This window comes from Miniopterus schreibersii, assembly GCF_964146895.1.
Source record: "Miniopterus schreibersii genome assembly, chromosome: 13".
In the NCBI taxonomy this organism is placed as follows: Eukaryota; Metazoa; Chordata; class Mammalia; order Chiroptera; family Miniopteridae; genus Miniopterus; species Miniopterus schreibersii.
In genome coordinates, this window is record NC_138113.1 from 23,333,570 (window position 1) to 23,360,597 (window position 27,028).

The 27,028-nt window shown below is 48.0% G+C and overlaps 1 protein-coding gene across 2 annotated transcripts in view; it reads left to right on the forward strand.

Annotated features, from left to right (window-relative positions):
- PRKCE (protein kinase C epsilon) overlaps positions 1-27,028 on the forward strand; it is a 416,865-nt gene that overhangs the window by 249,472 nt on the left and 140,365 nt on the right. For both annotated transcript variants that reach the window (XM_081156232.1, XM_081156233.1), the window contains exons 3-6: positions 15,345-15,504; positions 17,530-17,564; positions 18,849-18,934; positions 20,985-21,114. In XM_081156232.1, the coding sequence (XP_081012358.1) occupies positions 15,345-15,504; positions 17,530-17,564; positions 18,849-18,934; positions 20,985-21,114 (411 nt within the window). The remainder of the gene's footprint in view (positions 1-15,344; positions 15,505-17,529; positions 17,565-18,848; positions 18,935-20,984; positions 21,115-27,028) is intronic.

The following is a 27,028-nucleotide window of genomic DNA, read 5'->3' on the forward strand; positions in this document are numbered from 1 at the left end:
CTCCTCCTTTTCTGATTTTGAGGGTGGCTGATAAAGATGTCACCGCATATTTGCACGGGGAACTCTGGCTGGGTGAAGAGAAAATAAACAGATTTCAAGGTCAATCACCAGGGTTTACCCTTGACTCTGTCCCAGTTTCCCCAGAGACTACCAGTGCCTGGTTTGATGATGCCCCAGGCCAAGTGTCTAATAAGTAACGAGTTAAAAAGGTTCCTGCAGGCACCTGGAGAGCACAGGAAGGTGGGTACCCAGAGGGGGATGCAGATGAGCACCGGCTGCCTAGTCTCTGGTTCACACCCCTGTTGGCTCAAGGGGAGAAGAGTTTAGGGAGGAGGTGCTGCAGCAGCTAGAGGACAAGGGGGAGGGTCAAGTTCCTTGAGTGCCTCTGAGAACGCAGCTCCCCAAATGAAACGACCTTAAACTACCAGGTTCATTTCTTTGACCTGTCGTTGCCCTGTGGGTGGCCCCAGGTTTTCTGTCTGGAACCACATTCACTTGGCCACAGCGGCAGCCCCAGACAGTGTCCTTGCCCTTGCCCTGGTGGAGCCTGTCCCTGGTCGTGACTGTGAGTTGTATGCCAGTCCTCCCCGCAGCTCAGTCCTTACGCAGCACCCAGGCGATTGCTCTAAACCAGCGTCCTTCGAGCACCGCAATGCTGTCTGGTGCTGTGTTGGCTGCATCGGGTTTCCTGGGAAGCTGATTGAAATGACAGATTTTTAAGCCTCAGCCAGTGGGATTGCGGAGGGGTTCAGGAGCCCGTGGTGACTCTAATAACCATCAAGGCCTGAGAACCACTGTTCTGCACAACTTCTACTTGAGGCCCTAGAGAGGAACCATGTCCTCTAGGAACAGCTTCACGTAGGCTGTTCAGTAAGTAATGTTTCCATTCACAGCCATTCACTCAGATATGTCCCTCTATCTTGCAAGTCTTTGGGCTTCCATCAGTCCTCCTTAGCCCTGATGTCCTCCCTGAAACACGGTGATATTTATGAGTGTGTCCTGTGCTAAGCCTCCTCTGGACCCAGAAGAACAGCTCTCTTGTCGTGGGACCACACTTTGATGTTAACCACAAGATTTGTGCTTTGCTGCCCTTAGGCTGATAGGTCTTGCTCTCACCAGGGCCAGGCTGGACCATGCAGCGCCTAACACAGTGGGGGCCCCAACTGAGTAAATGTAGCAAAGGCTGAGTGCTTTTTTGGCTCTGCACAACCTATACAACCACACTCGGCAGCTTTGGCTCCCTCACACCTGCCTCATCCTCCAAGCTTGTGCCAAGTTGGATTAAAGCACTAATAGGGTGGTTTTAAGACTGTAAAATTTGACAGCCTCAGATGATCTAGACTCTCCAAAGAGCCCTAAAATCCTAGGAGGCCAGAGCTGAAAAGGACATTAGAATCTGGTTAGAGCATCATCCCAGTACGTTCTTGAGGGTTCCATCCTGGGTCAGGGCACATACAAGAAACAACCAATGAACCCATAAATAAGTGGAACAGCAAATCAATCAATCTCTCTCTCTCTCTCCTCTCTCTCAAAAAAATCAATAATAATAATAATAATAATAATAACAAAAGGACATTAGAAATCACCTAGTCTAATATTTCCATCACACAGATAACTGAAGATCAGGAAAGGAAACACAACTAGGTGATGCTGAGCAGGAGAACCTAGGCCCCAGCTCACAGTGGTTATGCTCATTTCATTACACCAAGTGGCTCCTGGGCCTTGTAAACACACACAGACCAGCACTGTTCTGCGTATGTAAGGTGCTCAGCACACAGCAGCACACTAAAGTTTAAACTAATAAAACACCCTCCTTTTGCTGCAAGTATTCTGAAGGAGTACAACCTACAGAATTTATTATAATATGCCCCAGAATCCCTTGTTAAGGGTTTAAATTAAAGGAACATAAAACAACCTCTATTTTACATCGAAATTGCTATGTTAAAATTTAGACTTGCCAAACAGTTGAATTAAGGTGTAATTATTAGCATTTCCCCAAAATGTAGGCACTCTTCAAAAGCACCCACTACATGGCTTTTTATATAGCATTTAATGTGCATTTAAAATTGGGTTTGATTGATGGCAATTCCACTGACACGCAGCTTTCCAAGAACATAACTTCTGTAGAAAAGGAAGACCACTGAAGGCACTTTGTTTAAGTCGTGCCACATAACACCAAGGTTCTGTTCGACAGTCAGTCCGTCCCTGCTCTCAGGGAGCTTATAAACTAAGGAAGCACAAAGCACAGTAGCCAAAGGAAACTCTAGGTTACAGTATGAGAATTAGTTTTACATGGTAGGTTGGTTCACCCCCAAAACAAATTGCATGGACAGGAAGGTCAAGCAGCTGCCTTTTTTGACGTTACCAAGTGGTGTTTGTGATAATGAAATTTTAAATAATTGATAGCTCCCCAAAAGCCCCTGACCAGTGCTGAGTCTTTAGCATTTGCGTTAGATTACCTGGAAGGTGCTCCGCCCTGAGGCCCCTCCCTCTCCCTCACTGTCCCAGGGCCTAGGCAAAGGCCCATTTAGCATCCTGGTGATTTTGACAGAGCACACCTGGAAAATCTCAGATCAGGGCTTGAAAACACACAGCCACCTCTGTAATTTTATCTTGGGGCGGTTGAGACCAAGACAAGAGAAATGGTTTACCCAGGGGTCACATATCTGATTAGTGTCAGAACCAAGATCTTATCCTCTGGTACCAGACTCCCAGGCCAGGGCACTTTTCATGTCCTTCAACGTCTCGTCCCCTCTTCCCCTCTTTCTCTCCTGCTCTCCCTGAATACCAACTCCCTTTCCTTCTCCCTCTTTCCCCCTTGGAGTCCCTTCCCTGGAATACCTATTTCTGAGTCATGCCCCCCAGAAACACTGAATCCAAACACTGCAATGTCACTGGCAACTGCTGAGTCAGAAGCCACTGGCTCCATCAATGCCACTGTCCCTCCTCTCCTGATTTTTAACTGCACCAGCACCCCCGTTTCCATCAGTGCATCTCAACCCTGGCTGCACATTATTACCCCTAGTGAGCTTTAAAGCAATTCCAGTGCCTGGGCTCCCCCCCATCCCTCCCCCCCCCACCCCTGAGATTGTGATTCAGTGTCTGTGGTGAGCCCCGGGCACTGGCATATTTCACTACTCTCTAATTGAGAGCTAATGTCATGCAATATTCGTTCCAATTATTTTCATATACCTGCTGATCCTAATTTACCAGCTGATATGGGCGAAATACAGAGAGGGTCAAGTTTTCGGGGAGGTGAATGGATTCACTTAAGGCATGCAAGGGGCAGCACCCCTCCCCTGCAGTCTTATCCAGTGCCTCTGCCTATGAAGAAAAATAGGACATAGAGAAATGCCATTTTCTTTAGCTCTTTTGGTTTTTGGAATAAAACAAATCTCCTGGCTGTGAAAATGCCCTCAGTGCCAGATGAAGGGCAGGGAAAGGAAGAACACAGACTTCATTTGGGCCAGTTCACCAATGGTTCTCAATTTTGACTGTTGGCTAAAATCACCTAGGAAGCTAAAAATCCCCCTGGAGGGCTGTTCCCTGATCATTGAAATGGTATCTCTGAGGGTGAGGCCAAGGTCTCTGCGTATTTTAAAGCGCCTATTGTGATACAGGGGGAGAGGCTCAAGGTCTCTTCCTGGGAGAACAGAGGAAGAAGGGAATCATACGCGTGGGCTTCTCCCCAGTTTCCCAGGTGGTGAAAACCCCAAATGACCAACTGAGCTGCTAAGGGGAGGGCAGAGTGTCCAGCCTGCAGCCCCCTCACACGGGTGAACAGTGCCTCCTTGAGCCCCTCACAGAGCCGGGTTGTAGCAGTGAGAGTGGTCTTTTTAGCTTCCTACATTCTGAGCAGGGCCTAGTTACTTTAGAATAAATAAGTATATCACTTTCAGATGATTCAGGTAAGGTGGCTAATGTGGTCCCAGACCAGCAGCGTTAGCATCACCTGTAAACTTGTCACAAATGAAATTCTCAGCCACTCCCCAAAGCTGCTGAAGGGACCGCTGGGGGTGGGGCCCAGCAGTGTGTTTCAGTAAGCCCCCCAAGTAGTTCTGCTGCATGCTGAAGTTTGAGAATCACTCTTATTTTAAGGCGGTAAAGACTCACAATTTAGGCCATTTAGAGGAAAATGGTGATGGGATTATACTAATGGGCTTGATCTAGGTTCTTCTGTATTCTAATTCAGATTTGATAAGACACAGTGGCCATTATCTGTTTGAAACAGAGAAGATCCTTTCTCCCCCCTTCCTTTCAGCCTTTAAAACATTTTTCTGAACTCTCTCAGCCGTCACACTCCAACAGGAAATGAGATTTCCCCTTGAGAAATGAGAGGCCGTTTCTGATATCTAGGAAGGTTTTCAAGCGAGACATCAACTTCTGATAGAGCCAAGTCAGGGGTCTAATGGGCGTACATTTCAGGTTGACAGGTTGAGAATCAGCTAGTAGTTCTGGTTAATGAGCGGTCAAGTTTCAGGTCATCCTCGCTCTCAAATCAACTGGAATTCTCTCGAGCTGCAAATAAGGGTGTAAGCATTTAAAAAGCTCCAAGCTTCCCCAGTGCAAGAGGAAGATCATCGCCCTTTTCTTCCCAAGGAGAGTAAGAACTCTCCTTTCCACAGATCATTTGGACCAGGCTGCTAGCCAGAGGCTGGGGCAGCTCCAGAACGGGAAGAATGCCTTCTCCAATACTGCACTCTTCCCCCAGGAAGATGGTTTCAAAGAACAAAAGATATAGTGTCATCTCTATATTTTAGTTCTTACACACACACACACACACACGCACAATTTTTTAATCTCTCAATTCTAATTTTCCAAGTAATAGATTTTTTTAAAAGATATGTTTTTATTGATTTTAGAGAGAGGAAGGGAGAGGGAGAGAAACACTGATCATTTGCCTCCTGAACACTGATCATTTGCCTCCTGCGCACCCCCTGCTGGGGATCAAGCCTGCAATCCGGGCATGTGCCCCCAGCGAATTGAACCAACGGCCTCTTGGTGCACGGGACGACACTCAACCAACTGAACCACACCAGCCAGGGCTTCCAGTAATAGATTTGATATGGGCCTTTGCTAACTGCTCTGTTTAGAGGAAGAAGATAATGTTTCTTTTTAAAAAAAAAAAAAAAAAAATAGCATTATTAAACTTCCATCTTTGTAGCCTTAGGATTGAGAAGGGGACTGGCCTAGGAAAGAGACTGGGCTTTCCTTCATGGCCATGTATTCCTGCCAGACACACGATGGCTTGGGTCAGGTTTTGGGAATGCTTTGATCTGAAACTTTCTTCCTTGTTTGGCTCAAGCAGATAGAAATGTTTTGTTCCAGGAGGTGGTTGCCTATGTGAGGATTGTATTTGCTCCTGTGCTATACCTCACATCTCCCCCTGCCTTTCAAAGTCCAGCAGGAAAAGACTGGAATCAGTGCACATGGTCTGAGTGTAGAGGCTCTGGTGTTTCTGCCACCCCCCTGTGCTCCCTGGCGTGTGGATTGTGGTAGGAAAGCGGGTTGTCTTTGTGAGTTTTTATTTCTGTTACTTTGCCAGCAGTCTGGTTTCCAAAACAACTCTCAGAACTTCTCATCAAACCCCACATTCACTTGAAAGAAATTGGCCTCTCCCCTTCCAATCTGTTAATCATTTTTCTCAAAGTTTTTTCATTGACACCATTTGAGAATGAAATTTCATTTTTTAAAAGCCTGTAAATCACCTGTGAGAGAAATATGAACACCATGCTCACATTTTTTTTAGTGCTTTTTCTAGTTTCTATATGAGATGAAAAGGGGAAAATAATGTTCATTCCATATTCTTGAACACATGGTGTGTGGTGGGGAAACCATGAACTTTGGAGCCAGATGGGCCTTGGTACAAAATCAGGCTCTTGCACTTAATAACTGTGCGCCCTTGGGCAAGTCACTCAGATTTTCTTAGCCCAGTTTCCTCATGTGTGTGGTAGAGATAATAATACCGATCTTGTAGGATCCTTCTGGGAAGTAGAGAAAATATGTTCTAATCACATGTTATACAGTAAATGGTGCCTATTATTTTTATTAGATTTTTTAAAAATGGATTTTATCTTTTGCTTGAGATATGCCAGGTACCCATTAGCCTTTGTAAAATTTCCAAAATTTGTCTCCTGCCACCACTGTCCCTGCAGGTCCTACAACCCTTTATGCCCCACAGTTTTCCTGTCTTCCCAGCGCAACCACTCCAAGAAGGATCTGCAACTCATCCACACTTAACTCATAATGGCCCTCCCAGAGGATCTGTGTTTAACAGGGCTTAAAGCCTCAAGCTTAAGGGATAAAGCTAACACAGTGGAGCTAAAAGCAACAGGGATCACTCTGGTTTTTAGGACACCAGTATCTTTGATTTCCCAGCTCTCAGGAGCTAGGTCAGCCTAACTCAATTTTATGTATTATAGGGAACCATGTGACTGTGGTTCTAATATAACCTGTCCTGTCAATATTTGTTTTTCCTTTCTATTTCCATCTCCATAGGCAGGATTAATGTGTAACACAAAGTAGAGGCACAGTACCTAGCTCCCAAGAGGCACTCAGTAAATATTTATTGAGGTCATGAACAATTCTCATGGTTAAAAACTGTTCTAATGTTCTAATGTTCACCCTACATCTCTCCCGCTTGGTTTATCTATTTTCTCTTGAATTAAATGTCTATTGTTGCATAACAAATGCTTCCAAATATAGCAGCTTAAGACAGTAATGAACATATATTATCTCATCAGGCTTATGTTGGTCGGGAATTCAGCAGCTTTAGCTGGATGGTTCTGGCCCATGGTCTCTCATGAGGTTGTAGTTGGGATGTTGGCCTGGGCTGTGGTCAATGGAAGACTCACTTGGGGCCCGAAGATCCAGTTCTGATGTGGCTAACACACATGGCTCATGAGTTAGTGTTGGCTATTGGCAGGAGGCCTCAGTTTCCCACCAGTTGTATCCCTCCATAGAGCTGCTTGAGTGGCCTTGTGACATGGCAGCTGGCTTTCTCCAGAGTGAGTGATCCAAAAGAGAACAAGGTGGAAGCCGTAATGTCTTTTATGACCTAGCCTCAGAAGTTACACTCTGTCATTTCTGCAAAGCCTTTTTGGTTATACAAATCAGCAGGTCATCTCTATTTATTGTAGGACAGGCCTACACAAAGGTGTGGGCAGGGGTCACTGGGGGTCATCTTGGAGATTGGATACGATATCTCTCATTCAACCCTTCCCTATTTCTCCCAGAAACCAAAATTACCTTTTGTCTCTTTCCTCTAGATGGACTTCAGCCCTCTCCTTTTAGGCATCTCGTGACCTCTTAGGGATAACCAGACTCGCTCATACTTCAGGGATGTGGAAGCAATGTGCTTTGGCCAGGGAGAGTGCTATCCATCGCTAGGATTCTTGAGACTAAGACTGTATGGTAGACCTTCACTTCAGCTTAGCCTTTGCTGCCTAGTCCCAGGTACTGCTTAAGCCAAGATTGACTGCAAGGGCAGGCAGGTAACTTCACTGTATGAAGGGCCAAGATTTCAGGGTTGGGAAAATGCCACCTTCTATATCTAAAGACCCAACTCCTGGGCTGCCCTGAGGTAATAAGGTATAGCATGGGAGCTGGGTAATGTCGAGTCATAACTATTTCTTCCCCAGGGACCTAGTGACCAAGAGTATATACCTGCAAGAAGATGACTGAAATTCATTCAAGGCAGGGCCTGTGGCCAGTGATTTTTTTCCTTCTGGACAAAGATGTCTTATTTAGGGAACTTGATCTCCACTTGTACTTTATTAGCAGTAGGGCCTAAGCTAACTGGGTCTTCCTTAAAAATCTATGGCCTTAGTATATTTTCTTAGGTTCATCAAAATGGGAAAAAATATGTTTTCTCCATTCTTTTTCCCTTGGCAGTTTTCATGTTCACTGCATGGGAGTTTAGAGCTATGCAGTGCAAAATTCAGCGATGTCTCTGTTGTTTTGCAGAGCTATAAGAAACAAAATTTTCTCCTCACTGGTTACTGTACTTTCCCCAACATTCTCATAACACTATGGAAGGCAGTTCAGGAGGAGGTAGGAGTTTCTGAGGCCCTAAGAAGCAGTAACTGGGGATTCATTAGTTTTCCCAGACTGCAGTGTCTCCTGGCTGGGGAGAGGTGAGCGCAGAGGTTGGAGCATGGGATGCTTTCCATTAATAATAAAAGCATTAGGAGTTGACCTTCTTATCCCTGCCTTCATGTGCAGAGTTTTGGTCCCAGTCTGAGTGGAACAAAAGCTTGTAAGAAAACGTGTAATTCAAGCAGGTTTTGACGGCAAGAGAAAAGGTATAAATTCCCCAGGAGCTATGGCCATCGTAGCTGTTTCTGTCGAAAGCCTCGCGGCTTGTTCACCTGTGTTACTCTTTCTAGGGAAGGTCCATCGCAATGCCCGCTCTGGAAACCAGCCAGGCCTGGGTCACTAGGAGGGAGGGTGGAAGGAAGGTGAGCGCACTTCTTGGTCAGTATGGACCGTAGCACTGGGGAGAGGAGGTTGTGTTCCTTAAAGCAAATCCGTCTGCTTCCTGAGAAGGTGTGGAGCCGTTCAGCCAATTGCCAGCCTGGACTTTATGACTTAATAATCATCTTTTTATCTTTCCTCCATCCCCCTTTGTCTTACCATTCTTTCATTGCCTTTTATTTTCTTCTTTTAAAATCTTGTGATTGCCTGAAACTGTCCTTCTTTCCCAGGTAGGCTAATAAATACCCACCTGGTCAGCCTGTGGGAACCCTGCTCAGGACTCTAGCTCTCTTTGGGACAGGTCAGGGTTTTCTTTGAAATTTTAACTTTAAAACATTAGTGAGAGCTCAAACCACCTTTGCAAAGGAGAAGTTTGGGGAAACCAAAAAGTCAGTTCATTGTGGTGTTTGGGGACACCGTGCAGGCACTTGTTTTGGGAAGCTCTGTGGAGCCTGGTTCGGGTAGGTGGGCCACTTGGCGTTAGAGGGTATGAGTTTAGCTCGCTGCTCGAATCTTCCTGAACTCAGCCTGCCGCCGACTGAATAATAATACTGGATGGCTGTCAGCTGCACTGGGTAGGTGTGGATTTTTCAATAACTAACCCCATGACCCTTTTGGCTTAGGTGCCTGTGGCACTAAAACCCTTGTTATATCCTCTGGTTTCTCTCCAGATCCTATAAATCTTTCACCTTTTACTGAAGATTTTCTTGGAGAGGAACAATTCTGAGTTTTTACCCGATTTTTTGAGACCTTGCACCCCCAGAGCTTATAAAAAAATTTTTTTAAAGGCTTGTTATATATTTGAGGGAGGTACTGTTAACCTTCACTTGGCATTGACACTCCCTCCTCCTCAGGACCCACCAGTTAGCACCTGGGAATAGACAGACCCCCGCTGGGACTTCTGCCACTGTCCTCCCACAGGCATTTTGTAATACAGCATTTTAGAAACATGACCGATGGCCAGAGCCTGGCCGCATGGATGGAGCTCCACAGGGCTCAGATGCCCCGGAATTCAGCATCAGCTCCGTTTCCTGTTGCATGAATCACAGGCCCATCACTGGCACCGCAGGGACTCCTCGGGCCCCACCCTTGGCTGGTGCCCCACTTGGCTGATTTCCCAGGCTGGGAATGCTCTTGGAGCTTTTAGCAGGTCTGCCTGGAGGGGTTTTGCTTGTGGTTTCCTTCTGGCAAGCAGTGACTTTTCCTGGGTACCAGAGGCATACAGTGCAGTTTCAGGGACTCCATATGTCATTTTGAATGGATGGAGGAGGGAGGGAGGGGGGGGTGCAGATGGGCGGGAGGCAAGCGGACTTCTGCTGAGGTCAATCCGTGCTCTCCAGTGGTTCTCCACGTCCACCGGGCTTTGCATCAGAGCAGGCGGAGGTGGGATTGGGGAGTTGCCCTCCACGTTCTTCCTTGGGCTCTTCCTCCGTGATCATCCCATTGTCCGGCCGTTACTGTGTTTTACTCAGTTTACACTAGTGCTCCTCTCCCTACCTTATCCGTGTCCAATTATTTTCATGGTTTTTTTTCCTATAAAGCAGAAAACTAGCTGAAGTTTTGCTTTAATAAGTGGACAGAGCATAAGCAACGCCATGAGCAGAGAGCAGGTCATTCAGAAAGCTAGGCAGAGGGAGGCAGGAACGGCTTCCATGAAGTCTGAGGTGCTACCTTGGAGCCCCCAGTGCCCCTGGCTAGGTCCCACAGTCACATGCGGACACTCCACCTCCCCTCGGACGCCTGCTCCACGCCGCGTGACTCTGGGAAGACACAGATAGCAGGACTAATCTCTTGGGGAATTCATTGCTGTTTCCTCTTTCCTGTTTTGAACAGAAATTTTCTTTAATGTATTGTGTGAGGACAACATGTGGAACATATTCTTTGGCGTCACATAAATATTTACTTAATAGTTCAAACTGTCATGATGCATTTATTTCACTTGAACATATTATAACCTCTTTTCATCGTAGCAAATAAAAAAAACAAAAAGGCACTGCCTCTTTGGTTTTCAGCACCTCGTTTTATTTTTTTCCTTTTATTGATCTTGCGTTTTTTTAAATTTATTTTTTTAATCAATAAGGCCATAAAATCAAACCAAAGAATCATTGAGAGGGAAAGTTAACTCCTCAGAGACTGGGTGGGAGAGGCTCCGTGTAGCTTCTGCCCGGAGCCCAGCCCGGCCACTGTTGTCCGGGATGCCAAGGTAATTCCTTGCTTTCTAGTGGAGGCTGTCTAGTAAGGGCCAAATCCAGAAGAGCTGAGAATAATCGAGAGAGTGGCCGTGGTCCATCCTTTGTGGCCAAAGGTCTGTGCCCAGAACAGTGCCTGGCATCCAGTACCCACATAGTAAACATTTTTGGATGAACAGTTTATTTTATACCCTTCAGAAATTCTCAATGTGTATTTTTGCTTATGTTTGAGTATATTTACCCCTTTCTCTTTGTACTTTCTGCAAATCCAGGCTATACACATGTTTCTTGGTTTCTTTTTCCTTTTGTTGTTTCTTAGTAGACTTAGCATATCTGCTTTTTAAACCACTGTATTAAATCCCATCATGTGGGTGTTCCGTGAATCAGTCAGGCCCCTTCAGCCTGTCTTCTGGTCTCTGGATGAGAGCAGGGCGGACGTGGGAAGACGTGGGAGAGCAGCAGCTGGAGGCGACTCCCGTACACGGAGCTGGGTGCAAGAGGCTCCCAGGCCGTCCTGCCGTCCTCGGAGGCATGAATGGGTGGGCCAGGGCGGCAACTCTGGAACTGACATCTACTGTTTGTTGGCTGTGTGGCCTTCAACAAATTCGTTATTTAACCTCTTGGAGCCTTGATGTCTCTGTGGGTAAGTTGAGAGTAATACCAGCGCACGGCATTAGAGGGTGGATGTAAGTTGCTTGTATAGCTCCTGTGTATGTAACAGTACTCATGGGTATGTAATAGTACCTCATGCATATCTAATACTATCTCATGAATATGCAGGAACACCTCATGGGCATGCAGTCGTACCTCATGTATATGTAATAATACCTCATGAGTATGTAACAGTATCTCATGTATATGGATGGCGTAAAACCTCATATACATGGAACAGCACCTCATATATATGGAATAGAACCTCATGTGTATGGAATATTACTTCGTGGATGTAAGATGCTGAGACTGGTACTCAGCACATGGCAGGGGCCCCATAAGTGTTAGCTGTTATTTTTCATTTCCTGAAAAATATCCAAGGTTTGACCGCTATTTAGACAAAAATACCAGGATGATTGAATTGTTTTCTTCGAGTTGTGAAATTACCTGCCTTGAGGACTGGACTCATCATTTGCTTGGGTTAGCCTTCTGAGGAGGTCCCCAGCCTTTTCTCAAGCTAGTCACATTTCTGACTGCGTTTGGCCTAGAGCTGAGTCAGGGTTCCTTCCCAGCCCAATCTTCCTGACCGTCTTCCAAGTCCGAAGATGGAGTCTGTTTCTCTAAAGCCCCTGATGGATGGGTGGGGGGAGATCATGCTGACTCTCTTTTTCACTCACAGTGGCAGGTGTGGAACATCTGGAGACAGCTGGACCCCAGCAGAGTGGGGTCAACAAGGGACCATCAGTAGGTTTTGCAGGGTGGGGTGAGGCTGTTCCACTCTTCTTACAGTAATGAGGTGTCATGTTGCGCCGGGGAGAGAGAAAGAAGCGAGCCAGCTTGGGCTTTAGGCAGAGCCATTACATTACCCACTCTTGATAGATAAAAAACAGAGGCTCAAAGAGATTAAATGACTTGTTTGAGGACATAACACAAGTCTGGGGCAAAGACAGTCTCCTAACACCTAGTTCAGCCATACTGGCAGAAAGAGGTCAAAAGAGGGAGGTCAGAAAATATAAAGAAGACCCCACAGCGTACTTGCTTGAGGGAAGGGCCCTGTGTGCCTTCAACATCAAGGGCAGGTGGCCATCCTGCTGTGAGGAATGACATTGGTGCCTAGAGGTGGCAGGTCATGCATAATGGTCAATCTGGTCAAGGGTCTTGGGCAAGATTGATGCTTGAGTTTGGCAGTCTTGCTGCATAGATCCTGGAAGGAAGTGCTGGCATCCAGGGGTTCACAAGCCTGGGCCTACTAGAAATTCCCTGGTAGGTATTCCTCACCCAGAAGGCGCCCCAAGAGCACTGAGATTAAGGGTGCCCTTGACCTCATGTGTTCAGCCTGTCGCCTTAGCTCCCTTTCTGTGCAGGAGACGAGGCAGGGTGCGGCAGGTGATGGAGAGTAGTGAGACCTGCAGTAATTAGACTGGCCGGAAAAGCTGGTGTCAGGTTTGGCACTGGTGCTGCACTCCCCGCGTCTGTGAAAGCTGCCTGGTCTGGTCTGCGAAGTCTCTGTGCAAGGAAGAGGGGCTGGGTGAGGTGAGGTCGATGAAGACTAACTGCAGGGCGCGGGTTCTTTTTGCTGCTCCTGCCACCTGCATGCAGCCTGTCACAGATTCTCCTGAGCGTCGGGACTGTAAGATACTCACTGGTGTAAAGGCCCCTAGGAGTGTGAAGTTTATAGATGAATCAGACCAAGCAGGACACGCGCCTGGAATGTGGCTGGGGCTGGGGTCCCTGAGGACTCGTAGCTGCTTCAGATGACATCTCTGCTTTGCTTTATGCCTTTGTGAACCTTCGTCGTTGCATCTGACCAGCCAAGAACTTCATTTCTGCAGAAAGTTTCACGGAAGTTAGTTATCCAGCTTGGCGTTAGCCAGGGGTGACCTCCCTGGCTCAAGGTCACCCCTTCTGCTACGTGGCAGATGCGTACAAGGATCAGGAAGGGCCACTGGGCCCTATAGGAGGAAAGCCAGCCTTGGTTTTGCCTCATCGGCTGCTGCCCATGAATGGTCACACCAGGCGGGTGTGGCTGAGTGTGCCCAGGGACAGCAGTGAGCATCCTTCAGAGCAAGGCCCAGGTGCAGGGCACAGATCGCAGCTGTCAGGGGCAGATCTCAGCTGCAGGGGTAGATCGGGGTGATTCTTCACTCAGTTCAGAAGCAGAGGCAGCTGGGAAGCTGATGGAATTTGTCCTGTCTGTTCTGTCTGTCCTGCTTCCCACGGCAACACTGGTTTCTTCTCCTGTTCATGCCATGTAGCCCCCACCTTGCAGCACGAGGGACCTTTCCGCCACCTAATGCCTTAGGCAGAGAGAACTGCTTTTAAAAGTCCTTAAAGAGCATTAAAGAGGATCTGTTCAGATATTACAATACATAATCCCATCATCCTGGTATTGCATAATCATTTTTATGTTACTTTAAACCTGCAAATATATTTTATGTAGGGTTGTTATTGCACATTCTGTTTTTACATTTTATCATATTCCCACATGTTCCTACATAGTATTTCCTCACCATTTTTAAATTGCTGTACATATAATTTATTAGACCATCTTTCTAATGTTAGGCACTCAAGTTACTTCTGTTGACTAATATAGATATGCAATGGGGGAAACATCAATGAGTTATAAGTGTACAGCTTTTAGTTTCTTTTTAATTATTGACTTAGAGTGAATTCCTAAGGAGTTGCCAAATCAAAGGATGTGAATCTCTTTGCTGTGTTTGCTATGTACTGTAGTATTGCTTTCAGAAAATGTATGGCCTGTGGCAATGAATGAATAAATCAGTTTCATAGCAGCCTTCCCATTAGCAGATAATAGCATTTTAAAACGATTGGTTTCTTTATTAGGTATTAAATGGTAAGTTAGTGGTATATCAAAACTGCTCTGCTTTGCATTTTAAACATTTCCAATAAAAGTGAATATTTTATATTTCTTCTTCTATACATGGTATCTTCCTGTCATTTAGACAGTTATCTATAGGGGTCTTTTTTTAAATATATCTTTATTGATTTCAGAGGGAGGAAAGGTCAGGGAGAGAGATAGAAACATCAATGATGAGAGAGTCATTGATCAGCTGCCTCCTGCACACCCCCGGCTGGGGATCGAGCCCGCAACCCGGGCATGTGCCCTGACCGGGAATCGAACCTTGATCTCCTTCAACTCTCTACCCCTCAGTTTACACACCTGCAAAATGGAGTTAATAGCAGTACCCTTCCAGTAGGGTTATTATGCAGATTCAGTGACTTACTACATGTAATGCACTTACCATGCTGTGCTGCAGAGTCAGTCTTTGATAAATCACTGTTTTAGTCAGCTCGGCCGCTTTAAGAAAGCACCACAGACTGGGTGGCCAAAATTGCTCTCTTCCAGCTCTGAATGACTGGGTTCTGGTGAGGGCCCTCTTCCTGATCTGTAGACGGCAACCGTGGTGGTGGGTCTTCGGCCTTCTAGAAACTGTCTGCTTCCATAGTGTTATACTTCCCCCTCCTTCTGACCTTTGGGAAAAGGCTCCTCGTGTCCTAGTCTGGGTAAGAGGCAAGAATAAGAAGACTCAGATTTAACAGGCAGCCACTTCTCTGAGCCGGGTGGCTGGGAGCAGAGGCAAGTCACACCACTGACTCCACGGCGCCCCATGGGGTGGACACTGTCAGCCCCATTTACAGAGGGCGATGCCCACAGAGGCTCGGGGCAGGGGAACACTGCTGCCCAAGGTCACACTGCTCACATTGAACCGTGAGCCCTTTGACCCCACGCCCTCTCAGTGTGTAGCTGCCGTGGGGGGAGCGGAGCAGCCACGCCAGAGCAGACTTGGGGTGGGGATGGGTGCTAAGGGCACAGCCTGGGCCTTCCCGCCCTGTGTGGTCTCTCACTGGAGCTGAACAGTGAGGGTCCTCAGACCCCAAATCCCTCCACCAGTGAAGGCAGCCCCCACGTCCCCTCCCGCTTCCAGGGGCCCCAGGATGGAGTCGCTCTCACGGGCAGCTGCCGTCACGGTGCTAACCCAGACTGTTTTCTCTTCTTTCCTTCCTCAGCCCCCAAAGACAATGAAGAGCGTGTGTTCAGGGAGCGCATGCGGCCCAGGAAGCGGCAGGGGGCCGTCAGGCGCAGGGTCCACCAGGTCAACGGCCACAAGTTCATGGCCACCTACCTTCGGCAGCCCACCTACTGCTCGCACTGCAGAGATTTCATCTGGTGAGGCCCTCTCTCCTGGGAACCTCTAGTTATGCCTTCTCTGGGGGGAGAAGTTGGGAGATTACCAACTTTATGTAAAAAGTGCTGATGTGCTTTGTATCTTCTTTGTTTAATTGCAGAAGACTTTTCTGGAAGGCTAAGGGAGTGTTTGGTGCTTGGGAGAGTGAATGGAAAGAAACTATGGTTCCTGGTGACTTTATACTTAGGATCATATCACATATCACATTTAAGGAGTTAAAATTTTATAACCAGCAATGGTATTGTGATTGTGGTTTCTTTAAAAAGAATCCTTATCCTTAGAGAGACAAACTGAATTATTTACAAGTAAAATGATATGAAATGGGGGAAAAATATGGTGGAAGGAGGGAGGAAGGGGCTGGGGTGGAGAAGATGCAGGACCAGCCATGTATTGATCATTATGGTGATGGGTCCATAAGGGTCTATTTCCCTACTTTTATATATATTTGAATTTTTCCATAATAAAGTTAAAAAATACTCAATTGCCAATATTGCTAATACAAAGCAGTTCTTAGTGACTGTTGTAACGCTGGTGCTGCTAGGATGCTGAGATTTCAGAGTGAGAGATTAGCGTTGGCTGGAGTGCTCAGGGAAGGCTTCTTGGAGGAGGTGGCATTTCTCCTTTCATGATAACTAGGATTTTGCTAGAGATAGGTAAGTAGTAGGCCTGTTTGGGAGGTGGAGAAGGGTAAGGAGCACTGGCCCTGGGGATTGGAGGGAGACTTTTAATGAATACCTACCACGTGCCAGGTTCTCTCTCAGGCACTGGAAATATTTAATTAAACCTTCCCGGTATGCTATGAGCTATGTATTATGAACCCCATTCCCCTAACGACAATATTGAGGCTCAGAAATTAAAACAAGACTCGCCTGCAGCCCTGCAGCTGGGAAGTGTCAGAGGCTGGATTCTACCCCCGGTGAGCACAACTAAGAGCTCATGCTTTTCCTGACAGCCAGCCTTTCTGGCAGCCTCTCGGAGCTCTTTGAAGCTGTCTGGGGTTTGCCAGCGCACTTGGATCCGGTGGGGAAGAGTGGATGAGGCCAAATTGCAGCATGAGCCCAGCCGGGAAACATTTGAATTGTACTCTGGAGAACCCCTGCCTTCCCACGGGGTCCAGGGGTGGCTGTCTTATCCTGGTCGCGTTCTAGAACCTGTCGTGGAGGTTGGCATGGAGATCTGAGGTGACACAGCTCAGAGCAGACTCAGCCCAACTGAAGCAGAAACAGCACCCCACGCCCACCCACAGATGGGTCTCATTCCCAGTACTGACTCAGTCCCCCAGCCTCTGTTTTCTGTGTTGTGTTCATGAATTGTGTGTTTGAGGGACTAGGCTCTGAAAGCTGAGTCTTACACATTCAGGGGAACACCACTGAGCTCTACACCCCCTGAGTTACAGCCCTAATGACTTCTGGCTCCCCCCACTGGGCTGGGAGGATTCAGACCAGCTGGTGCCCTGAGGACAGGGCTCAGGCCAGGTTGATTGGCTTATGTCCAGGCTTACCCTCAACTGGCCCCAGGAGACTCTCTTCTGGCCATGAAAGGAACTTCTAGTGTTGGCCTTCACCCAAAGGGTACATTGAACTCCCAGTCCTGGCCACAAGCTAACCTGTAATCCTGGCCTGCTTCTGGAATGCCAGGGAATGTGCCTGCCAGCCGTAGCCATCCTCCGCAATTACCCACAAGGACAGGCACATTCAACTCTTTGAGGCCTGCAGCGAGCACTCAGTCTTTGTGGCTTTCCAGAGCACTGCTGGTCCCACTGGAACAGCTGTGTGTTAGGAAACCAAGCCCAGGCACTGACCAAACCTGGCACTCCTCCCAAGCCCTGGGGCTGCCCTCGGTGGCCTTCTGAGGAGTCTTTTTAGGGAAGCCTGCAAGTGGGAGTGAAATTACACTGCGAGGTAGATGCCAGTGTACTGGGTGCTTGGGTGGTGACCAGAATGGGGTGGCTTTGTGTGTTTTTTGACCTGCTGAAATTTCTTACAGGGTTGTCTTCTTCTTTTCAGGGGTGTCATAGGAAAGCAGGGATACCAATGTCAAGGTAAGAGGTACTGTATGGACAAAATCCATGGGGTACACGAGACCGTCCAGATCACTAGTGTCACCAATGCTCATAGGAGGTGTGTGCTGGGTTTCGTGACAGTTAGAGGCCCTCGTGCTCATGCCCCCTCCTGGAGGAGCAGAAGCCCGTTTTCTCTGTCACTCCCTGGCCAGTGCTCCCACATACACTTACGGGAGTAGATGTATGGGATTACCTCGTAGGTACCACCGATCCCCAGGTGTCCCTGGTGTCTAGCCAGTTTGTAGGTAGCACTCCCATCTTTCCTAATGAGACACATGCTTCAATTTGAGGCCCCTGAAAGGCCGCACTGGGCACTGCCCCAGGTTCTGTGTATTTTGCCAGCTCCCTTACTCTCTTGCTCCCTGGAGAAGCTCCCTCCCTGCTTGTTTCCCTCAGTGTCCCCGATGGTCCTTCCCCATTCTCTTTTTTGTCCCTACTCTGGAATTGTTAGCTATTACACATTTAAATCTCACTCGAAGTTATTGAAGTTTCTGTTTGCAGTTAATTGACCTCAAATATAAAGTTATGTTGTCCAGAACTGGAGGGTGGGTATGTGATGGGGTTGTGTGGAGACTTCTCTGTGGTTTGATCTGGGAGATCCTTCCATCTCCTCACTGAGCCACTGGGTAGCTTGGGTCTCACCCCTGAGGTCTTGGATAGGTTTTTTTGGACATTGCTGTGTGTGCAGTCACTGACCTCTTCAGCCCCTCGCTGCCCACACATCCCTGTGACACCAAAGACAGAGCGATGGGCCAGTTCTTGTGGAGTTAGTCAGTTAAATGGAAATTTTTAAGTTTGGCATGTAAGGACACAACCAGATCAAAAGCTTAAGAACTTCTGCCCACAAAACATGCCCTGTCCCACTGTAGTCCTCCCTGACACAACAGCCAGCCCCGACCGCGTCCCGGGTGGAGCACAAGACGCTGTCCTGCGTCTGATAGACAGCGCTGCGGGGCAGGGAAACTGTTCCCGGCCTTGGAATATAGCAATGGGAAACTTGATCGGTGCTCCTGGAGTCAGAGAAAACTGCTCGTGCCCTTTGGATATAAGTGGTTCACTCTCTTCCAGAGCATGTAATGGCTCTGCTGGCAGGGGCTTTGAGAAGGCTGCTTAAAGGCCTTGCGGTAGGGTAATATGCATGAAGGCCCCGTGACAGGAGGGGCATGGCTCCCCTGCCCCTTCACCGAAGCCTGATTGAATCTTGGGATGGAACCTTCCTTCCCCCACCTGTCGCTCAGCCTCCCCATTTTTTGCCGTTTGCAGTGTGCACTTGCGTGGTCCACAAGCGATGCCATGAGCTCATAATTACGAAGTGTGCTGGATTAAAGAAACAGGAAACTCCCGACGAGGTAAATATTTACAGCATTGAAATTCTGGGCTTTCTTCCCTGCCATCCCTGCCCTCCACTGCCTGCTCCAAAGTCCCTAAGAAAACCTTATCTCGCTGAGACCCCACTGCTTTCTTCCTCGTGCTGATCAAAAGTTAAGGGAGTTGTCCACAGCCTTCCGGCGTGAGGCACAATCTGCAGAAGGAGCAGGCCCCAGAGTCGGATTTGCGTCTGTGGCTGTTATGCCAAGGGCCGTGTGGGAATTCTTTTCTGCCATTATCTCATCGGGACAGTGAAGGGCTCACTGACATGTCCCTGGCTCCACACGGCCCGTAAACAGTGAGAGAGACAACAGAGAAGCAGGAACCTTATCTTTACGAGGTGATGGGGGAACGGAGAGGAATTAGCAAACCCAAGAAACACTCAGGCAGCGGAAATAACCTCAATAATAATAGCTGACACCCACTGGGTACTGACCGTGCCCTGATGTAATAAGCACTTTATCATATATCATTTATTCCTATAACAACCTTAACACGATGGATGTTACCATCTTCATTTACAACAGAGAGATGGAAGCAAAGAGAGGTCAAGGTAACTTGCCCCAAGTCGCGCAGCCAGTATGTGAAAGAGCCACATTCAGACCCAGGTCGTCTGTTCCAGAGCCTGAGCCCTTGAACCCCGCACGATGTTGTCTCTTAATCTTATAAACTAGTGTCAGATTGACTGTTAGGGAAGTTGCTAAGAGTAAAGGAGCAAAAACAATTCAATAGCAAAGCTAGGTTTCTCCTAACTGACCGGGAGAAGGCTGATTGTCGGTATAGGCCTTATTTGTATTTACGGTAGCTGATTTCAAAGCCATGCTTTAATGCTCTGTGAAATAAACAAATACTGCATAATCATAGAATTGGGGGTCAGAAACAGCATCCCTGGATGGCTTATAATCAGGTGGATTTATGGTTTGGCTTCCAAAAGGACTGACTTTCAGAGAGCTGCCTGCTTCTTAAAAATAATTCAACCAAATGACTCCTTGCCATCCAAAGCACTTTCCATCTTTCCTATCCTTCGCTTTCACCCTCTCCCTGGAAAGCAGCGAGGGACAAAACTTAGATTGAGCCTCCCATGTTCCTGAAGGGCAGATAGCCCACAGCGCCACAGTCCTTTGCAGGGTTTCTGCCGTCATGGGTGAAATTACAGGTCATCACCACCTGAGCCTCCTAACTCCTGTCTAGGATCATAACCCAAAGCCTGTGGTTACCCTTATTGCTTTCACAGAGAAATGAAAGAAAGAGAAGGCCTGCTTGCTGTCCGCGTTAGTCCTTCCTCTGGACATTCCACTGAGCGTTTGTTGAGCGCTTCCTGTGTGCCTGCTATTGTGCCATGTCCCAGGGAAACAATGGAAGACGAGATTCCTGCCCCCAAGGAGCTCATAGGTTTCATCAGCTGTGAACCTCTGCGGGTTTCTATAGCTCTTTAAACACACCTCCTTCAAGGGGAGAGTCCCAGAGGAGGCCCCGCCACGCAGGGTAGAGGATTGGACCTGCACAGAACCCAGCTTAATCTGTGACCTGTTCTTCTGACTGTCTTTCCTGGTTTATTGAGCCGTGAAAGGAGGGCGCTAGTGAGCAGTTTGGCATGTGTCCCAAGGGAGATAAATTGCGAGGGATTGAGGAAGGAGGCTTTGAGTGTCTTAGCTCATCCTGGTGCTCCCTGAGGCCTGTCTCTTTGAGTGTTGATGTATCCCTGGGCCATCGGGGTGATGGATGTGCTCTCCGCCCGGTGCACCACTGCCGGGGACCAACCTTTGAGTCAGTTCTTTTGTGTAACCACCTGTAGTGCTATGCACGTGCACATACATATCATAGGTACATATACACCCCAGACACACATAACTCTGAGCAGGTTAAGGGCACCAGGAGCAAAGGCCTTGGGGCAGCTTTCAGAGCCAAGCTAGGGCCTGCCACCTGCGAAGACCGTGCCTTCTGGAAAGAAGTTCTGTAGGAGGTCCAGTGATTAGCACTCCAGAGTGCACAGGAGTTTGGCCATGACCTTGTGTTTTGCTGTCCCTGCAGGTGGGCTCCCAGCGGTTCAGCGTCAACATGCCCCACAAGTTCAGTATCCACAACTACAAGGTCCCCACCTTCTGTGACCACTGTGGGTCCCTGCTCTGGGGCCTCTTGCGGCAGGGTCTGCAGTGCAAAGGTAAGCAGCTCCGTGCCCTGCCCTTGTCCCCCTTGCACCCACATGTCCTTGTTGTCTCCTCTTTTTAAAAACCTTTGTCTAGTCCTAGCTGGTTTGGCTCAGTGGTTAGAGCATCCACCCTTGGACTGAGGGAGCCCGGGTTTGATTCCGGATTGAACCTGGATTGCAGGTTCGAACCTTGGCCTCGGTCAGGCACATGTGGGAGGCAACCAACCAATGTGTCCCTCTCACATCGATGTTTCTCCCTCTCTCTCCTTTCCACTCTCTCTGAAAAACAATGGAAAAAATATCCTCAGGCGAGGATTAAAAAAATAAAATAAAAACAAACAAAAAAACCCATAAGATATCCTTTTAAAATAAAATAAAATATAAAAACAAAAACCTTTGTCTATTCTCATAGCCTCAAAAGCAAGTTCCAGGTTTGGCAGGAGGACCGAGCACAATCTCTTGCTGAGCCCTTGTTAGTTACTCTGTGGTTTTGTGAAACAGTCTCTGTGCAGACGCCAGCCAAGCAAACTCCTCCACCGAGGGGATGCAAGGAGGAAGGCGTGACCTCCCCTTTTCAGATAGTTAACAAGCTGGGGAGACAAGATGAGCCTATAAAAGCATAGAAATAATTTAAGGAAAAGACACATTGGAGCAGAAGGGAACAAATATTTTTCGAGTCAGACACTGAAATAAGTAATAGATATTTTTCTGTCGTAACCCATGGTTCAGAGCCTACTCAAGGAAGGAGCCATGCTAGAATGCTGCTACATAAGACATTTTATTGCTGCTTCGTTTCGTAGGCTGATGATGTGGGTGATATTTTCCCCATGTCCCTGGTGAGGGACTGGGGCTCAGAGACGAACTCGCTAGTGTCACACAGATTGTTAGCTCAAATAGGGTTTGAACTTGGACTCTTGAGTCTGGGTTCCTTCCTCTGTTTCCCGCTGACCTGCCTGTGAATTATCTTCTACACAGATGGGCATGCTGAGGGACACGGGCACTAGGATGTAATATGGGATGGTGAGAACTTACTCTTGGAACCTAAATAGAGTGTCCAGTTCCATAAACGGGTCGAGTCCACACACAGAGTTGGACAACCATGAACTATTAGGCAGGAATATTGCATGGCTATTATTTAAAAACGGTGTTTTATTATTTGTACTGAATATATTAGTAATAAATTCCCATTGTGGAAAAATTAGAAAAAGAGGTAAAGTATAAGTAGGAAGACTAAGGCCATGAACAAATGGGTCATTGAAGGGACCTCAACGGGAAATTGTCAGGACTGGAAATAAGGCAGTGTCTTCAGTGGCGATAAAGAGGAGGCCAAGAACTTAAGCGATACCAAGGAGTTGTTTATTGGATGTGGTGACCAGGTCCAGCTGGGAGGACCGTGGCACCATTTGCTGAGAGAGGGAGTGCAGGCCAGGCCACGGGGCTGGCGGGAGATGTGGTGGCGTTGAGTTGGGGACACGTTACCTTGATGTGCCTGTGGGAGACTCACGTGGAGCTGTCCAAGTTCGAGACATTCTCATTGAAATTCGGGGGAGAGGTTTACACTGAGCATTTTGATTTGGGATCTGTCAGTGTCTAAGTAGTCGTTAGAGCTATGGCGTAGATGTCATCCCCAGGAGAAGTACCTTGGGTGTGAAGAGAGAAGCTAGCACCTTGGGGTTCAGGGGGAAGAGGGTTCTCAGTATCCAAGGGTGAGCCTGCAAAAGTGACGGGGGAAGGACCTCAGAGAGACGGCATTGTGGAAGCCCAAGGAGAAGAGGGCATTAAAAACATTAAGAAGGAAGCAGTGGGCGGTGCCGAGTGCTTCCAAGAGGTCGTTTAAGGTGAGAGGTGAAACGCGGGGTTGGGTTTAACAACGAAGAGGCCACTATTGACTTCAGCAGGAGTTGTGCTGATGGGATGGTGGAGATGGGAGCCCAAGTGCTGAAGCTGAGTAGAGGATGGAAGGTGTAGTCTTTTCAGAATGTCCTATATAATTAGGAAAAAAACAGTGGGGAAGGAGAGACGAATGAGCCAGGAGGGAGAGGGGACCATCGATACAGCAGGGGCAGAGGAGGGGTGAGCCTTGGGGGGAAGGTGGGGGCCCCTCCTCCCAGGTGGAGGGAAAGCCTCAGGAGGCGCCTGGCTGCAGACAGGTTTGCTGCGCCCGGGATGGGAGCCCAGGAGGAGGGGAGGGGCCAAAGTGGTCATCAAAGTTCTGAATCTGTTGAGGGCATTGTGATAAGAGTTTCCTTATTTTCTGAAATAAATCCCTTTTGAAGTTGAGGTGAGAAGAAGGGGTGTGGAAGGCATGGGGAAGGTGGGGAAGGGTGGAGATGGCCGTGGTGGAAACTGAGGACGGTCTAACCCGGACAGGAGGAACAGCTGACCGTGGGCACATCTGGTGTCCTGTGTGAGGTTCCCTGACATTCACGTCTCCCTTTCTAGTATTCCAGCACCCAACCCTGAAGGAAACAGCCTGCCAGAATCCTGTTTGACATTAAATGATGAAAACAAAGGAAGAGTAAGAAAATAATGGAGCAGGAATCCTAAATATTTTTAGCAGAGGAGTGCTGAATTTTTGGAGAGTTAAGTAGAGTTGCTGGGAAGCCGAGCCTGCTTTGGATGGGACTCAGATGAGGCCATGTCTGGGTTTTAGTAAATATATTAATAATGGATCTATCTAGGGAATTCAAATGAAGATACCATCATTTCATAAATATTGATATTTTAAGAAAACAACCCAGACACCCAGGTCGCTGCTAGGCTGTGGGTCCCTGGATGACCCTAGAAGAAGACAGGGCCCAGCGACGATGTAGCCACCCTTACACTATCTCATATAAAGCAGTTTCACTGTCCCCACGTCCCATGTGCTTACTCCTCTCTTTTGGTTCTTTCTCAACCTCAAGTCTCTTTGCCCCTGCAGGCATCTTACCTGTGGAGAGGGTCATGACCAGAAGAGGCCAGCGGGGACCAGAGCAGGGGCCCCTGTCACCCAGGTCTAAGAAATATAAATCAAGACTTGGTGACCCCCATCTGAGGAATGCCGGGTGGCAGGCAGCTGGCCAGTTGTAGTCTAGAAAGCTTTGAATGACATTTCCACTGTGACCAGGACTCCCAATTCCCTACCTGGTGACAATTGGTGCCCCGCGTGACCCTATGGAGCTGCCCCTCTAACCTCCCTTTCTCTGCCCAGGACTCTGTACTCAGTCACTCTTCCAACTTCCCTCACACAGTTACACAATTTCCTGGTCCCAGTTGTTTGTTCTCTGTCTCCAAGAATGACATGGCTGACTATAACCTGTTGTGAAATCAAACTATTGCCCGGGCTCACCCCGAAGGGCCAAATCGCCCAACACAAAGACATTGCTGCGGGCACACACAGGCCTGCCTAGCCTCTCGGGCGCGGCTCTGTCATTGTTCTCAGAACCCCGTCCGCTTGCTTTGGAAGAATTCCCAGCAGGCTGACCCTCCTCATTGCAATCCTAGCTTCAATCTCAGCTATGAAAAGGGTGGAAACATGGAAACCAAGAGAAAGGCCGGTGGGCCTGAGCCCCCGACTGTGCTGAGGACGAGGCTGCTGCAGCACCCCCCAGCACATAGTAGGAGCTCAATAAACATGTGATGAAAAGTTGGGTAGTGGAAGAATAATGATTCTCCTTTCGAAAGAGCCCTAGCAAGGCTGCTGTGGTTCTTCCCAGCAGTCGTCGTGCAAAACCAGCTGAAAGTGAACCATAAGAGGCAGCCTGGAAAGGGGAGACTTCAGGGCAGCCCGGGGTTCGCGTGGCAGCCGGCCGTGGGGATGGGTGATGACGGTGGGAACTGGGAGGGTTTCTTCGGCCCACATTATTGTAAGTGAACCTCGGGTTTCTTTTGGCTCCAACTGGCACGTCCCCTTTCTTCTACTGGTCTGCAGCCTCCAGGTGTCGCCCTCCTGCCTGCGGAAGTCACGCTGTGGCTGCCTGAGTTATCTCAAGTTCCCCATCCTCGGCCAGCTTTGCCCTCTTATTCCCAGGCTTTTGAAAAGCACTTTCAAAGTCAGTCTCATGTCGTCCATTTTAACTGACATGTCATTGGGCTTTTAAAAAATATCTTTTCATTGATTTCAGAGAGAAGAAGGGGGGGAGGGGGAGAGAGAGAGAGAGAGAGAGAGAGAGAGAGAGAGAAAGAAACATCAATGAGAGAAAAACATTGATCGGCTGCCTCCTGCACACCCCCTCCTGGGGATGTAGCCCCCAACCTGGGCATGTGCCCTGACCGGGAATTGGAATCGAGCCGGCAGCCTCCTGGTGTATGAGAAGGTGCTCAACCAACTGAGCCACACCAGCTGGGTGGGATTTTTTTTTTTTTTTTACATATTAAGACAACTATGCAGCTCGTCCAGGGAAATAACAGTTTTTAGAAATAAAAAACAAAGTCTGTAAAGACCATTTCCATTTTGCGGACCTGCCAACCCAAGCTGATTGTTTTGTTGGGACAGACAGCAGAGGGCGCCCTTGGTTAAGTTATGACACAAGCTGCCTTCGCTGAGAAATTATCCCAGTGGCCTAATGAAAGAAAGAATAGGATGTTGGGGGGGGGGGGGCAGGCGCAGGTACAGCGAACTGAATGTCAAAGGGTAGCTGTTGCTGAGGAGAGTAGGGTAGAGAATTCAGAACCCAGTGCTGTTGCCTGGAGTCCATGCCGGGTCTGTGGATTTGCAGATTCCATTAGTAATAGCCAGGTAATGGAGTCAGCTCCATGGCCAGGCTGTGGTGGAGCTTTCTTGTTTGTTTATATTTTCTGAAGCCCCCTCCCACCAGCACCCCCAGCCCCTGCCCCCGCCTGTGGTTCTGTTGAACTCTTCAAGCCTGGGTTGGGTGCCGGAGGCGGTGTCTGAGCTGTTTCTCCCTCCAGGCCAGTGACCAAGCCATGCAGGACCAGCAGGCGGGCTGGCCATCCTGCCTGGCTTCATTCCAGAAACAGATGTGTGTATGAATAGACTGGTTTCTAGAGCAGTTTTGTTTCACAGCAGAATGGAAGGGAAGGCATAGAAATGCCCCCCTGTACCCTCCAGCCCCCCACACAGACAGCCTCCCCACCAGCAGCATCCCCACTAGGGCGGTGCATTCGTTACACTGACACGTCCTTATCACTCAGCTTACACCGGGGCTCACTGTTGTGCATTTCATGAGTGTGGACAAATGTATCATGACGACCACCATTATAGTGTCATACAGAGAGTTTCACTGCCCTCCAATCCTCTGTGCTCTGCCCGTTGTTCCCTGCCTCCTCCCTAACCCCTAGCGACAACTGGTCCTGTTACTGTCTCTATAGTTTTACAGAATGTCATATAATGGGAATCACAGACTATATAAGTTATATCGGTTTCTTTCACTTAGTAATATGCATTTAAAATTCCCTCACCTTTTCGTGGTTTAACAGCTAACTTATTTTTAGTGCTGAATGATATTCCACTGTATGAATGCACCACTGTGTATTCATTCACCTACTGAAGGACATCTAGGTTGCTTATGAGTTTTGGCAATTATGAATAAAACTGCTGCAAACGTCCCTGTGCAGGTTTTTGTGTGGAAATAAGCTTTCATGCTAAGAGTGTGTTTCGTTTCATATGAAACTACCAAGCTGTCTTCCAAAGTGACTGCGCCCTTTAAGCCCTTTGTCATCCCTGATAACTTCCCTTGCTCCGAAGCCCTCGCTGTCTGGAATTAATATAGCTACTCCTGCTTTTTAAAAAATTCGTGTTAGCGTGGTATATGTTTCTTCATGCCTTTAATTTTAATCTATATGTGTTTTACAATTCAAGTGCATTTCTTGTAGACAACATAGAGTTGAGTGTTTTTTTTAAATGTTTTATTGATTTTTTAGAGAGAGAAGAAGGGAAAGGGAGAGAGAGAGAAACATCGATGTGGTTCGGTGCCTGACATTAATT